The sequence below is a fragment of the Sarcophilus harrisii genome, chromosome 1 (assembly GCF_902635505.1).
Source record: "Sarcophilus harrisii chromosome 1, mSarHar1.11, whole genome shotgun sequence".
NCBI lineage: Eukaryota > Metazoa > Chordata > Mammalia > Dasyuromorphia > Dasyuridae > Sarcophilus > Sarcophilus harrisii.
Genome location: NC_045426.1, coordinates 610,912,007 through 610,927,930, shown reverse-complemented (window position 1 = coordinate 610,927,930; position 15,924 = coordinate 610,912,007). Strand labels below are relative to the sequence as shown.

The following is a 15,924-nucleotide window of genomic DNA, read 5'->3' as shown; positions in this document are numbered from 1 at the left end:
TACAGATACACACACATATATAATATGTATATATGTACATATCTATATAAAACGTTTATTGCAGTATATTTGCATATGCAGAAAAATGCAAAACTGAATTTGTATATACATACTTCTCTGGTGCTATAATTAATACTAGATGCTTGCTCACATTGTTCCTGCTCTATAAACCCATGTTGCTTGACATTTTAGCCCAGAGACTTTGTGGGGCAAAGAGACTAGGTATTGATTGGCAAACAGAAGGGCTGAAGTCCCAAAGTCAGCGCTGCCTGTCCTTTCTACACAATGAACAATGGGTATGGAATGTTGATTCTGTACAAATTCCAGAGAAGTTCGTTACAAAGCTCATCAGAATAAGCTATCAGACACTCCTTGCACAAACACGATGTATCATTAGTGAATACATCCATTGTAGATACAATGCTAGGCATAAAAAGAGGAAAATTCCAAATAAATTTCTTCTCTTTTTTTCTTGCCCTTTTGTCAAATCACCCTGAAAGCCAACATCGTGTTGTTATAAAGGAGAATAAATCATGTTCTCAAAAGTATTATAATTCTTTTACAAGAGAAAAAAATCAATATGGCATTAGCTAGTTTTTGTTAAACAAAAAAAAAAAAAAAAAAAAAAAAAAGAGGGGGAGAAAGGATGTGATTCCAAACTTCTCTGATAATTGATGGTAAAGCTTCTAATAAGTATTCTAATCAAGGAGGGTAAAAAGAATGCAAATTATCAGTATCATACCTAAAAAATTATCATCTTTTAAGATTAACCTATTCTCTCAATCTAAATAAAGAGTTCTTAACATGGGACTTGTGAACATTTTTGTATTTTTAAACATATTTTGATAATTATATTTCAATATCATTGGTTTTCTTTGTAATCCCATATATTTTATTTTGTATATTTAAAAATATTATTCTGAGAAGTCATTGCCAGACTGGCAGAGGGGTTCAAGAAACACATAAAAAAGTTAAGAATACCTGAACTGGGTAGTAAGTAAGCTATTGATATACTGGTCACTTGAAAGACAGCATGGTTTAAAGGAAAGAGTACTAGATTTAAAATCCAAGGTCTTGGATTTGAATCCTGAATTCTTCACTTTGGCCATATCATAAAGACCAACTTCAGTTTCCTCACTTGTAAAATGGTAATAAGAATATTTGTTTAACCTACTTCACAGAAGTTTTGTAAGGAAAGTGTTTTATATACAGTGATCCAAGATAATTCTAAAAGACTTTTTTTTCTTTTTTTTTGCTGATGCAATTAGGGTTAAATGATTTGTCCAGGGTCACACAGCTAGAAAATATTAAGAAGGACTTGTAATGAGAAATGCTATTCACTTCCAGAGAAAGAACTGATAGAGTCTGAATACAGTTGAAGCATTTTTTAAACTTTCTTTATTTTTCTTGGATTATTTTGGGGGGAATGTGTTTTCTTTTGCAACAGGGATAATTTGAAAATATATTTTGCATGACTTCACATCTATATCATATTGCTTGCCTTCTCAGCGGGGAAGAGGATAGAAGAAAGGAAAGAATTTGGAACTTTTTTTTTTTTTTTTTGCTGAGGTGTTTGGGGTTAAGTCTTACCCAGGATCACACAGTTGGGAAATAGTGTCTAATGTCAAATTTGAACTCAGGTCCACCTAAATTCAGGGCCAGTGCTCTATCCACTGCACCATCTAGCTACCCCTTGGAACTCAAAAAAAGTTTTTTAAAACATTTTTTAAAATCTTAAAAATAAATTAAATGCTTATGAACAGATTTTTAAAAAAATTATTATGAATAGGAGAATGTTGAATAAACATATATTAATTTAAATAGAATTACCAGTGAAAACTTGGACCCTAGGAAGATAAACTGGGTATATTCAATGATTTTATCTCAAAGATACTTAGGTGAAATAAGAGAATTGTATCAAATATTTGAAAGGCTATCAGATGGAAGAAAGATTAAACTGAGTATTGTCCCAAAACAGAAAACAGGGGCCAATGGGTGGAAGTGACAGTAGCATAGATTATGGTTCAATATTAGGAAGAACTTCATGATATTTAATTATTCAAAAATGGAGGAAGCTGCATAGGTAATGAGTTTCTCATATATTTTTTAAAGTTCCCTGGCTATTTTATCTGTTCTCTCCTGTTTGTATTCTGATTTGTCAATGTCTCTCTTAAAAGTGCAGAATCCTGAACTGAACATAGTACAGAGATGTTATGACCAAACATCTAACAAAATAACAATCCCATATACAAAATAGAAGAGAAAAAAAGAACTATAAATTTCTATTATATGTGGCTTTCTTTTCAAGTAAATAATAAACGTGCTATGTAACTTTCAAAGTCGCCCTGCTTGAAACTAAATTTTGAAATTACTCAACTTAGAAACCTAGGTAACATAGGGATAAGTATGCCCCTGACTGGTTGTGATGAAATGTCTGTTCCTTGTTAAAGTAAATTTCCCTTTGTAAAAGCTTACATAAGTAAAAGAAATTTAAAAACAAAAAAAAGTTGTCCTACTAGTTTATATTTCTCCCTGTCCTTCCTTCTATTCACTTTTATGCATATTTTAATGCAACATTGACTTTCTTCCTTTTTTTTTTCTACCAACCTTATCATGAGCTTCCTCTTCTCTCCTAACTCCAGATTCTAAATTGACAAAAAAAAATTCATAAAAATTATTCATAGTACTGGGACTATCATGATGGATTTGCCCCTTTTGAGATAAATTTAAATTTGATACTAAAAATAATATTTCTAACAATTAGAACTATTACTTGGTAGAATGGTCATCCTTAAGAGATAATGAGTTCCCTTCCACTGAGGAGAAGAAAAGATTGCATAATCATTACTTAGATACATTAAAGAGAGGATTCTTTTGGGGGTATGTAGTCCCCTTCAAGTCTGACATACTGTGATTTTTAAGAACTCAAACTTTCACGTAGATCATTTTAACAATCAGCTTTCAAGTATCAGAAAGATGGAATGAAGCATATGAAGGTGGTCATAGCAACTCACATTTCTGTAGCACTTTAGAATTTATTGTCTTTTTTCTTTTCAATGATAATAAACTTGAAAGGAAGAGATTCAGTGACTTGTTCATAATCATAATTTTAACCACAAAAGGTGGTTAAAGTGAGGACTACTTGACCGACATATTTAACAATAAAGACCAACCAATGGCAATTCTACTCTCACTACAGCATCATGAGGGTCATCCAATACCAGAAAGTGCTCAAAGAAGTCAGGATCTCTGTAGTTTTCAGAAAGTTGATTTCCTGTATAACTTAACTCCTTTCTTTTTGTATGCATTACTCATTTTGTGTGTAGATTTGCTCATCTTGTTAGTCTAAGGGTACAATCTGAATTAATTTATTCAATTAAACTTTTCTTCTCTACCTTCTTCCCCAATAAAAATCTTCTATTTCTGTTGAATTTCTATTTAATCAGTAGCATAGCTTAATGGAATCAATCACTGAACCCTGACTGAGTGTTGAATTCTTTACTCATACTCAGAGAAATATATGGAATAAAATCAATATATTAAAATAGCTAACTGCCTCCAGAATGGAATTATAGTACATAAATAACACATGAATTTTTGTCTTCCAAACCTAAGCATCCCAATATTAATCTGTAGAAACACCAAAAGCCAGGGGTTGTGCTAGAATCATTTCAAATTGATCCTGGAGAGATGGTTGTTAAATTTTTAGTGTGAGCATTTGATGTTGTTTAATCCTTTCCAAACCTTTGTGATCCCATTTGGGATTTCCTTGAGAAAGATACTATAGTGGTTTGCCATTTCCTTTTTAAAGCGATCCATCTTCTTGGAGATTAAGTGACTTGCCCAGGATCACAGATAGGAAATATCTGAGGTTGAATTTGAACTCAGGTCTTCCTGACTCCAGAACTTGGTGCTCTATCCACTAAGCTACTGGCTATTTCTACTGTGAGCATTTATACCTCTGAAGGCACAAAGGTTACAAATCAAGGGATATTTTATTGTATCATTGATTATTTATAGCTTAGAAAGTTATGGACAAAATGTTAATAATGCATATTAAACTTACAAATTTGTCCTGTGAACATTTTTTTCCCAGAGAGCTGGTAGTTAAATATTTATCAACACAACTCTACCCCAAATCTCCCATTACACAAACAGATCAGGAACCAAGACTGAGATCTTCCCCATTGATCTAATAAGCACTCTCAATGGCTTGGTTTTTCTTCCCACTCTCTATCTCCCAAAGAGTTAATATACAATCAGTTAATGAACTCATCATCTGGGATGCAGGTTCTTCCTTAAATTTCTTTCCCAATATTCCCACTGCTGGCGATGCTGCTGTATCTGGATCTGATCTCTCAAGCTGCTCCCTGACTCAGCAGCCTCATTGCCTGAACTGTATAGGATCTAGCTTTTCGAAGCTGGAGAGACTTTACCTATGCCCACCATTCTCTCCTCTTGTCTTTGCTTTCACTATTTCTGGCTGCAAGTCTAATTTTACTTCTAACCCTCTAGGCACAATCCTTCCATTCTCCCCATCCCAAATATCTTCTTATATTCAGGGCTCAGACCTCAAGTCTAGTGTTAGCCCCCCAACCAAGAAAGGGCTTCAGTATTGTCAGAGGAAAGAGTTCCATTTCACTAGTGAGTATTGCAATATGGACTTAACTCTAAGTGCCCTGATGTGTACTGATTTTTTAAACTAAATAAACCCTGCTATTTCCTCTTACTGGGGTCATCCAAAGAAGTTCATAAAGCACAACCCATAAGCGCTTGCTTCTTCTACCTCTACATTAAGGCAAGCCCACTTTAGACCAGAATCCAAGTGTAATCTGACTTTTCTGACTCTTCATTTTCCTATCTGCAAAATGGAGATAGCAATAATAATCAAAAAGATCTCTTTCCAAACATAGCTAATAATAATCACTGACTTTTTAAATTTTTCATTATTATTTTCCCCAGTTACATGTAAAAACTTTGTTTTGTTATACACATATTTATTTTTTACATATTTCCATATGAATCATGTTAGGAGAAAAAAATCAGAACAAAATCAGAAACTAGGAGGAAGAAAAAAAGGTTAAAATATCTACATTCACTCTCCATAGTTCTCTCTCTGAATGCAGATGGCATTTTTCCATCCAAACTTCTTATTCTCAGTGGGAACTGAACCCACTGAAATGAATTTTGTTATTATTTTTTCTAGCTCTATAAAATAATTTTTGACAATTTAATTGGTATGGCACTGAGAAAAATCAAGTCTATTATAGTTGATCATTGCACAATTCTGCTGTTGCTAAGTACAGTATTTTCCTGATTCTAGTTATTTCACTCAGCATCAATTCATGTAAATCTAGGCTTTTCTAAAATCAAACTGTTCATCATTTTTTAATAGAACAATAATATTCCCATTGCTTTCATATATCATAACTTATTCAGCCATTCTCCAACTGATGGACATTTATTCATTTTCTATCCATTCCTTGGAAACACAAAAAGAGTTGCTACAAACATTTTTGCACGTCATTCCTTTTTTCTCTTTTATCATTTCTTTGGGATACAGACCCAGCAGTTCCACTGCTGGATCAAAGGATATACTCAATTTGATCGCCCTTTGGGAATAGTTCCAAATTGCTATTCAGAATGATTGGATCATTTCACAACTCCAGCAACAATGCATTAGTGTCCAGTTTTCTCACATTCCCTCCAACATTTATCTTTTTTTTCTGTTACTTTAGTCAAAGTGATAAGTGAGGGATGGTAACTCAAAGTTGTTTTAATTTGCATTTCTCAAACAAGTAGTGATTTAGAGCATTTTTTTCATATGAGTATATATGGTTTATTTTCTTCATCTGTCTGTTCATATCCTCTGATCATTTATCAACTGGGGAATGGCTTGTATTTATATAATTTGAGTCAATTCTTTATATATTTTAGAAATGAGGTCTTTATCAGAAACACTGGCTGTAAATTCCCCACCCCGCTTTCTGTTTCCCTTCTAATCTTAAATGTATTGGTTTTATTTGTGCAAAAATATTTTTAAATTTAATGTAATCAAAACTATCCATTTTGCACTTCATAATGGTCTCTAGTTCTTCTTTGGCCATAAATTCCTTCCTTCTCCAAAAATCTGATAGATAAGCTATCCCTTGCTCTCCTAATTTGCTTATAGTATCATCTTTTATGCCTAAATCATGTACTCATTTTGACCGTATTTTGGTATGGAGTGTGAAATATAGGTTTATGCTGAGTTTCTGACATATTATTTTCCAGCGTTCCTAGCAATTTTTGTCAAATACTGAATTCTTATCCCAAGAGTCTTTGGGTTTATCAAACAGTAGATTACAATAGTCTTTGATTACTATGTCATGTGTATCTAATCTATTTCACTGACCCACCATTCTATTTCTTAGCCAGTACTAGATGGGTATGATGACTTCTGCTTTATAATAGAGTTTAGGTCTGGTACTTCTAGACCACTGCTCTTTACATTTTTTCCATAAATTACTTTTATATTCTTGATCTTTTCTTTTTTCAGATGAATTTTGTTATTATTTTTTCTAGCTCTATAAAATAATTTTTTGGCAGTTTAATTGGTATGGCACTAAATAAGTAGGCTAATTTAGGTAGAATTTCCATTTTTATTATATTAGATTGGCCTACTCATGAGCAATTTATATTTTTCCAGTTGTTTAGATTTGATTTATTTGTGTGAAAAGCGTGTTGTAATTGTGTTCATATAGTTCCTGTGTTTGTCTTGGCAGATAGATACCCAAATATTTTATTTTATCTACAGTTATTTTAAATAGGGTTTTTCTTTCTATCTTTTGCTACTGAGCTTTGTTGATAACATATAGACATGCTAATGATTTGTGTGGGTTTATTTTATATTCTGCAGCTTTGCTAAAGTTGCTAATTGTTTCAAGTAGTTTTTTCTTTGATCTGCTAGGATTCTCTAAGTATACCATCATATCATCTGCAAAGAGTGATAGTCTTATTTACTCACTGCCTACTCTAATTCCTTCTATTTCTTTTTTTCTTATTGCTAGAGCCACCATATCTAGTATAATATTGAATAATAGTGGTCATAATGGGCATTCTTAATAGCTGACATTTGTATAGGACTTCCATGTTGCCAGATATTATATGTACTTTCTCTGCAAAATGCTATGTGTTAGGAAGAGCTGGTATTATTTTACAGATGAGGAGACAGGCTTTAATACCTTGGAAAATACAAATAGTGAAAGATATTATATAAATAGTTCTTCCCTCCTATGGGGTACAGAGTACTCTTAATTAGTGTGAGGGCACTTGAAAAACAGTCTTTATTTTTAATGGCAAAATTCATGTTCTAGGTCACCAAATAACTCTGATCTAATCAAAAGATTATCCCCCTTTTCATCCTGCCCTTTGCTCCTTTCATCCTCTGAACAATGCTGTTTCTTGTGACCAAGAAGACTAAAACATGTATTTGCCAAACAATGATTCAGAACTCCAGGACACTGATCCATTGTCCCCTCTGACTGAAGAAGAGAAAATGCCTGTTGGTAGTGGTGGTGATGCAGCATTCACCTCCCTCCCTCTCCCTGCTACTTCCCAATGGCCAAATAGACTGAAATAAAAAAACATTGAGTTTCCATTCTGTGACAACAACTGACCTGAAGGAATAGGGATGAACCTGAAATAAAGTTCATTCCACTAAGGCCTCAGTGTTTCCAACATTTTACCTGAATCTTCTCTATAGTCACTTTTAGTCAGTCAGTCAATAAGTATTTGTTATGTATCTACTATGTCCCAGCATTGTCCTAAGATCTAGAGATTCAAAGAAAGGAAAAAAAAAAATCCCTGTCCTTAAGAAGCTTAAAGAGGACACAATACCACATGCAAACAACTATGTACATGTTACCAGAGGGAAAGCATGGGCATTGGGAGGAATCAGGAAAGGCTCTTGGAGAGGGTGCAATTTTAGCTCTTGGAGGTCAACGTCACCAGAGTTCAAGGCACAGGAGACAAAGATGATATGTTCTTGGACACTTTGATTGTGATTGAGAGACTTCAGATCTGAAGGAGTGGACCAAGATGGAAAACAATCTGGGGGTCTTAGTATACTGTAAGCTCAACCAATATAAATCAACTGAGACAAAACAGGCCACAAACAAAAAAACACATATAGTGTTGGGCTTTGCTAAGAGAGGTACAACTTCCAGGAAGAAGGAAATGATGGTCCCACTCTACTCTGTTCTGATCAGAGCACACCCAGAGAATCATGTTCAATTCCAGGCATCACAGTTTAATTGATTAGTATTCAGGGAAGGGCAAGCAAAATAGTGAAAGGTCTTGAGTTTTTGTCATATGTCGCCCAGATGAAGAAAGTAAAGATGTTTACCATGGAGAAGAAAAGATTGGGAGAATGAGGAAGGAGACATTATAGTTCTCTTAAGTATATAAAGGATTCTCTTATGGAAGGCTTTCATGATAGATTTGTTTTGGGGACTTAAGAGAAGACCCAGGGTGGAAGATGCAAAGAAGAAAATTTAAGTTTGATGTTGGGAAATTCCTGTCACTGGTGGTCTTCAAGTAAAGGTTGTATAATCACCTTTTGGAGATTGTTGTAGAGAGAATTCGGGGTAGGGAAAGGCACATATAGTCCCCTATAATTCTGAAATTCTATGATTCTAAGTGTTCGACTTAAAGTCAGGAAACCTGGGTTCAAGTATGGGCTTTGCCACTTAAGCCCTTTGTGTTTTTGCACAATTTATTTAATCTCTCCAAGCCTAATTTCTTTGCTTGTACAATAAGACTAATTACATTTGCATGTCAAGAATTAAAATACTGTATAAGTAGAATCACAGATTTAGAACTAGAAAAGACCTTTGAAGTCATCCGGTTCAATTCTCTTACTTTACAGATGAAGAAATCAAAACCCAGAGAGATTCAGTCTTGCAATCATTACTTAATGGATCCCTGACTTTAAAGGCAATAGCTAGCTGTCTGATCTAGTCAGTGCTCAATTTCAGCAGGAATCATTCAAAGTTAAGAAAGACTATCATTTATAAAATTACTCTTTCTCCTTATTTTCTCAGACTACTTCTTCAAGTCATCAAGGCTTTGATGCTGCTCGAGATGCCAAAAAGCTGTACAAGGCCTGCAAAGGAATGGGTATGAAAGCCACTTTATGTTTGTTCATTTCACTTTTGAAGGGATTCCCAATGATCTAGTCTCTATTCCCTTCTTACTAAATTCTTCAGTTGGAGGTCATTCCTTTCTAGCTGAGATTAGTGTCTTCCCTAGAGCTCACACGTCAAAAATAGATCATATGTATTCAAGGTTCCACAAATTAGCAAAGCTCTTCCCTCCTTGTAATGAGCTACAACCCCCAGATAGGAAGTGCAAGTGTTAGTTACTAGACTGCCTTTGGAGATAAGAAAACTGAGAATCAGAGAGGTTAAGGAATGCATCCAAGGGTGCAAATCTGGAAAGTGTGGAGGAATTTGTCACACAGTGAAAGCTAACTCACATATTTAATTCATTTCAACTCTATAAATATTCATTAAGCACCTACTATGTGTCAAGCTTATATATAAGCTATATATGGGATAAATAGAAAATAATTAACAAGAAAGCACTGGAGTTTAGAAGAGTAAGGGAAGGCTTCCCATAGAAGGTGAGATTTTAGTTGAGACTTAAAGGAGGTCAATAGTGAAGTTGCATTTCATTTTGGGATGTACTAAAGTAACAAAATCTCTCTTTGGACCAGATTTTCTTTTATATGTAGGCAGAGCTGTTCCTAAGAGACTGAGAAGCCCCAGGGTCATTCCTAGAAGGGTCAAGTGCTAGAACAAACCTCATCATGTGAGTCCCCATGAGAAGAAAATGGGGGATGGAGTCAAAACCACATTAGTGTTTATCAGAAAACTTGGGTTCAGATCTCTGCTCTGATTCTTGCTATATGAGTTAATTTGGGGCAAATCTTCCTTCTCCGGACTTTAGTTTCCTTCTCTGAAAATTATCATAGATGTTTTCTAAAGTTCCTTCAACTCTAAAGTTCTTTAATGTGCTTGTTCTGCTCATTTCACTTTGCATGAGTTCATACATGTCTTTCTAAGTTTTTCTGAAATCTGCTGTGCATCATTTCTTATTGCACAAAAGTATTCCATTACATTCATATGCCACAGCTTGTTCAGCCATTCTCCAAGTGAGGGGCATCCACTCAATTTCCATTATTTTGCTGCCACAAAAAGGGCTGCTATAAATATTTCTGCCCACATAAGTCCTTCTCCCTTGTTTATGATGTCTTTGGAATAAAGACACAGTAGTGATATTGCTGGATCAAGGATATGCACAGTTTGGTTGATCTTTAGGCTTAGTTCCAAATTGCTCTTCAGAATGGTTGAATTAGTTCACAATTCCACCAACAGTGCATTAGTATCACAATTTTTCCACATCCTCTCCAACATTTATAATTTTCTTTTTTTTTAAATAATATGAATTAATCTGATAGGTATGAGGTGCTCAGAGAATTTTTAATTTGCATTTCTCTACTCAGTAATGATTTAGAGCATTTCTTCATATGCTAAAATTGGCAGTTCTTATCCTTTGACCATTTATCAACTGGGCAATAGCCTCTATTGACTCAATTCTCTATATATTTAAGAAATGAGGCCTTTATCAGAAACATTGATTGTAAAGATTTTTTCCCAACATTTGGCTTCCCACTAATCTTGGCTATATGTTTCTTTTCTTCTAAATCCTATGATACTAAACTAAAATGTGTGACAAGAGAAAATTTTAAAGGGAAACAAAAACACAGAAAGGCAACATTCATGTTAATTATTTGCATGTGCCCACAGGCTGCTATAATAAACTCAATATAGAGTTCAAGAAGTCTGGATTAATTTCACTTATCCAATCATTGTGGGCACTTTACCATTCTGAAGCTCAATTAGGTATAACTGAATACATATCATATAATATGTAAGTATATATGACATATACTCTATATAACATATATACCACATATTAATAGCACTGTTATATATGTTACATACAATGTTACATATTAATGTGTTAGAGATGGATAACAATGTATTACATATGTAATATATATTACCTCTCTTATACATATGTGACACTACATTTCACTCTTGTATTGCAAATAACATATTATCTATTAGACCATCTGAACATGAGAATAATATACCATTCTGAAAATGAGTATAATAATATTTAGATTACTTACCTCATTGAGTTGTTATGTAGAGCTTAAGGTAGGGGTTCTTAATTCTGTTGTGCCAGGGGCTCTTTTGGCAGTCTGGGTACACCTATGGCTCCTTGGTTTCTAAATGCATAAAATAAAATTCAAAGGATTACAAAGAATTCCAGTTATATAGAAATACAATTGTCAAAATGTTTTTAAAAACAACTTAAGAACCTTTGGCTTAAAGTACTATGGGAATATGAGCTATCTATATACTGCTTTATTTGGTTTGTTTTTTGGTTTGTTTGTTTTTTTGTTTCAGTATAGTTAATTCCTTTTCTCTTACTGCAATTAATTATGTTACCTCTAACTATAGAGGATTCCTTCCTCATCCCCTTATTCTTGGGGTTGCCCTGATGTCATACAAGGGCATCTTTGAGTCTAATGGAGTAAAATGTTTTTAACCCAATACGGTGACTAGATTCCAAGGAAAATACAAGAAAATGGAAAACTCAAATATCTATGATCATATTCCCATGAGTGCCTGGCACAAAATCTATTCATTACAGGGCACAGAGTTAATGGAAATACATAAATATGATAGAAATCCCCAACAAATCAGGATTTGTCATCTATCGTGGCTAAAGCATTCCCACACCCACATTTCCACCATTGTTCCATGCAACATCCAGGAGTCTAGACATCATGTGATAGATTTCCTCTGCAAGAACCCCAGGGGCAGCTGTGAGCAGCCTGCCAGGCTGATGGGAGGGACCACCTGTTCAGCTAGGCTGCTTTCTAAGTGAAATCTCAGAGCCACAAACATCCTGTCGCTTAGAGGCCTAGGCTTCCAGACAAACCACTTCCTTCCTTCGACTACTCACTGAATGGGAGCTTTGGTCAAGTCCAGGATGTGAAATCCAGCTACTAACAGCTGTGATGGCTCCTAGGCACACTCAACCCACTTCTACCTCCCATCAGGTCACTCCTTCCCTGTTTTTGCACTTTTAAGTAGATGTAAAAGCCAGTCTGTGAGCCAGAGTCCGTCCAGGCTGTTGAGAATAATTAGATCTGTCCCAGCATATAGTTGTTGGAACTGTAGGCCCCCTGTATTCAGGTTTTATCTAGGGGACAAAGCTATATCCCCAGACTGGTCAATTCACAATTTTAAAATAGACAATATGCACCTCCCAGTATCCCATTTGATCACCCTCCTCCCCTCAGACATTGAGTTTTCCCTAGTCTCAAGCTCCAGTATTGACCTAAAACCCTCCCCCACAACAATTGATCTTCAGACTCTAGATGTCTTCCTGTTTTCGTCTGTTCTGTGCCCCATTCCCTCAGTCTTACTTATTTCTAGGTCATGGTAAATAATAATTATATTTTATTAATAATAATTAATTATTAACATTTTATACTACTTTAATAATTAACATGTGATACTACTTTAAAATTTGCATAGCATTTTACAAATGTGATCTCCTCATAACACCCCTAGAGACTGTTGTTACTGTTGTTCAGTTGTTATTCATCTGACTCTTCAAGACCTTACTTGGGATTTCTCAGCAAAGATACAGGAGTATTTTACCATTTCCTTTTATAGCCCATTTTACAGATGAGGAAACTGAGGCAAGTGTCTGAATACAGATTTAAATTCAGGAAGATGAGTTTTCCTGGCTCCAGACATGACATTCTCTTCACTGCACCACTTAGCTGCCCCACCTGAGAGGTAGTGCTATTATTATCCCCATTTTACAGTTGAAGAAAGAGACTAAATGACTCTCCCAGGTTCACACCCAAAATAAATGTTTGAAACTGGATTTTTAATCAAGTCTTCCTGACTCATATTCAGTGCTACTGTACTTGATCACTTAACTGCCTCTAGGTGGCAAACTAATATAAAGCATTAGCAGTTTTTGTCTTTCTTTGCATTCTCAGAGTTTAGCATGGTACCCAAGTTTTTAATAAATGCTTTTTCAGTGACTGACTAATGTGCTCATATTATTAGCCCATTAAAAGATAACATGATATAGTGAAAATCCACAGACCTTGAAGACAACCTGGGCTCAAAATCCTGAGTTTTTATTTTACCTGTAGGCCCTCTATGATTTGGGGCAAGTCATCCTCATGTAAAATGACAGGTGATTTCCAAGTCCCTTTTAGCATTAAATCATGTGACCTAAACTTAAGATGATATAACAGTAACAAATGTGAGGAACACAGCTTATTAAAATTTTAACTCATTATTATTTTTGATTAATAAGCATTACTTTTCTCCATTTTCTCCCTTGCCCCATTGAATCAAAAAGAAAAGAAAACCCTTGTAATAAATATATATAGTCAAACAAATTAAAATTTTCACATTGACCAAATCCAAAAAATATGTCTTATTCTCTAACCTGAGTCAATCCCCTTTCCTTCAGGAGATATAGTATGGTTCATCTTCAGTCTTCTGGAATTATGGCTTATCAGTGCTTTGATTTAAGCTCTAAAGTTTTTCACAGTTAATAGAGGCTTTCTGTATAGTAAGATCTGTCAGCTCATAGGTCCTTTCTGTGACAGAAAGAGAAAGAAAGGAACAAAAGGGGAAAAGGAAAGAAGAAGGAAGGAAGGAAGGAAGGAAGGAAAGAAGGAAGGAAGGAAGGAAGGAAGGAAGGAAGGAAGGAAGGAAGGAAGGAAGGAAGGAAGGAAGGAAGGAAATGAAAGAAAGAAATATTCTGGGATCATATCTATTCATAAATGTAATGCCATAAAATTAATTATTATAAGGAACTCCAAGTATTTTTCATGTATTTATCGTAAATATATGAAATTTTTATAAAAGGTTTCAGGTCTATCTCTAGAACTAGAGAGTTAGATAGAAGGCAGAAGTAAGAAGGAAAAAAGAAAGAAAAAGAGGAAGGAAGGGAGGGAGGGAGAAAGGAAAGAATGGATAGAAGAGGGAAGGAAGATATTTTGGGCTTATATAGTTATTCACAAATGTGACCATATAAAGTTAATATTATATTTTTCATATCTATCTCATAAGTAATCCCTGGTATTTCTTTATAGCTAGAGAGCAAGAGCGAGAGTGAGAGCAAGAGAGACAGAGAGATAGAGAGAGACAGAGAGACAGAGAAAGACAGACACAGAGACACACAGAGAAATTTTGAAGCTATAAATCTGTATATGTGTATGTAAAAGATTAGTATTATTAAAAAGTTCAAGTGTTTCCCATATAGTTCAATCACTTTTCTAATGCCCTCATCTAACAGAAGGAAAAGCTAAAGATCTTAAGGTAGTCAGTGGTAGTTTGGGAATAGAAACAGGATGAGCTATTTTGTCATACGTCCAGTGTTGAGGCTAGAAGTGTAAGATGAGCTGAACATAAGGTAATAGTTTGTGGCTAACCACAATTTTTAGTACTTGAAACAAAGACCAAACAACCAGAGCTGATTTCAGTGGTCTCAAGGACACGCTGATCCCTTTTGGTTCCTTCAAACTCAATGACCTCCATCCCATTGAAGAGTTGGCCAATTTCTTTCCTGTCCCTTCTCATTTTTCCCCTTAGCAAATTTCTCAGGGATACAAAGTGAGCAGAGACTTCTGGAAGTTCATGGGGTTAATCATCACTTCAGTTTTGAGCCACAGTATGTCATTATTCCCCAATGTCCAGTCAAAATTTGGGTTTTTTCCTTTTATTAATTTCCAAGAACTACTGGCTGGTGACTGGTCATAGAACCTCAAACCATTAGTAAATGTTTATAGGAAACTGTTCCAAGGCAAGTATTGCTTATACATGACACATACATCGTGAAATGTAAAATGAGGTCACTGTTTAAGGAATCATTCTCTTGCCTGGGAAGTAGAAATGTCTCTGTTGGGAAAATCAGAAGCACCATCTCATAAAGTTTCAGAGGTCATCTAATCCAGCTTCCAACCTCCCTGTAAGCAATTTCTAAGCCATTTTCAGACAGGTTTTCTATTTTAAAAAATTGTTATTGACCTTCAAGAAAGAAATTCTGGAATATGTGTTGTTTTTTTAATGTATATTCAATGTACATTCTTTCTTCATCTATCTGGCTAATTGGAACTCCAGCATCATTTTCCCAAGTTCTTCACGTATGGGGCTATAGGATTGGGAATTCCTAATAGGACTGTAGTATCATGGCATGAGGAAACCATTGACTTTGCTGTCAGAGGACCCAGGTTGGAATCCCAGGTCTCCTTGAACAGTTTACTTTCTGTCTCTACAATAAGGACTTGATCTATAATAAGGTCAATAATCCATTAAGTGTGCCCAGAAATCCAATCACTGTCATACTTCAGAGGTCTACAAAAATACCTATAAAAAAGCATCTAATCAAAAAGCGAACAGCATTCCCAGTTAAACTCAGATTGTGCACCTTCAGGATCCTTTATGGGTTCATCTCACAGAGTTGCTGGGATATCCATCCCCACTGGTTTTGCTCCCATCTATTCTAGCCTGGCCCCTAATTCTTCCAAATTTTATCAGCCTTCCTATCCCAGGGATAACAAAATTCTCTTCTTAATTATATAGAGCCAAAATATAACAAATATATGTATGTTTATGTATTATATTTATACATGTATATACACACACATATATACATATACACATACTTGTATAAACATACATACATATAAATATATATATATGTATACAAACACACATATTTCTAAAACCTTGACCATCTTGAGCTTTGTACTTTCTTGTGATAGATTCT

At 34.8% G+C, this 15,924-nt stretch overlaps 1 protein-coding gene across 1 annotated transcript in view; it reads left to right on the top strand.

The window, feature by feature from the left end:
* ANXA13 (annexin A13) overlaps positions 1 to 15,924 on the top strand; it is a 71,412-nt gene that overhangs the window by 19,073 nt on the left and 36,415 nt on the right. The window contains exon 3 of the mRNA XM_023496473.2: positions 9,084 to 9,159. Within this exon, the coding sequence (XP_023352241.1) occupies positions 9,084 to 9,159 (76 nt within the window). The remainder of the gene's footprint in view (positions 1 to 9,083; positions 9,160 to 15,924) is intronic.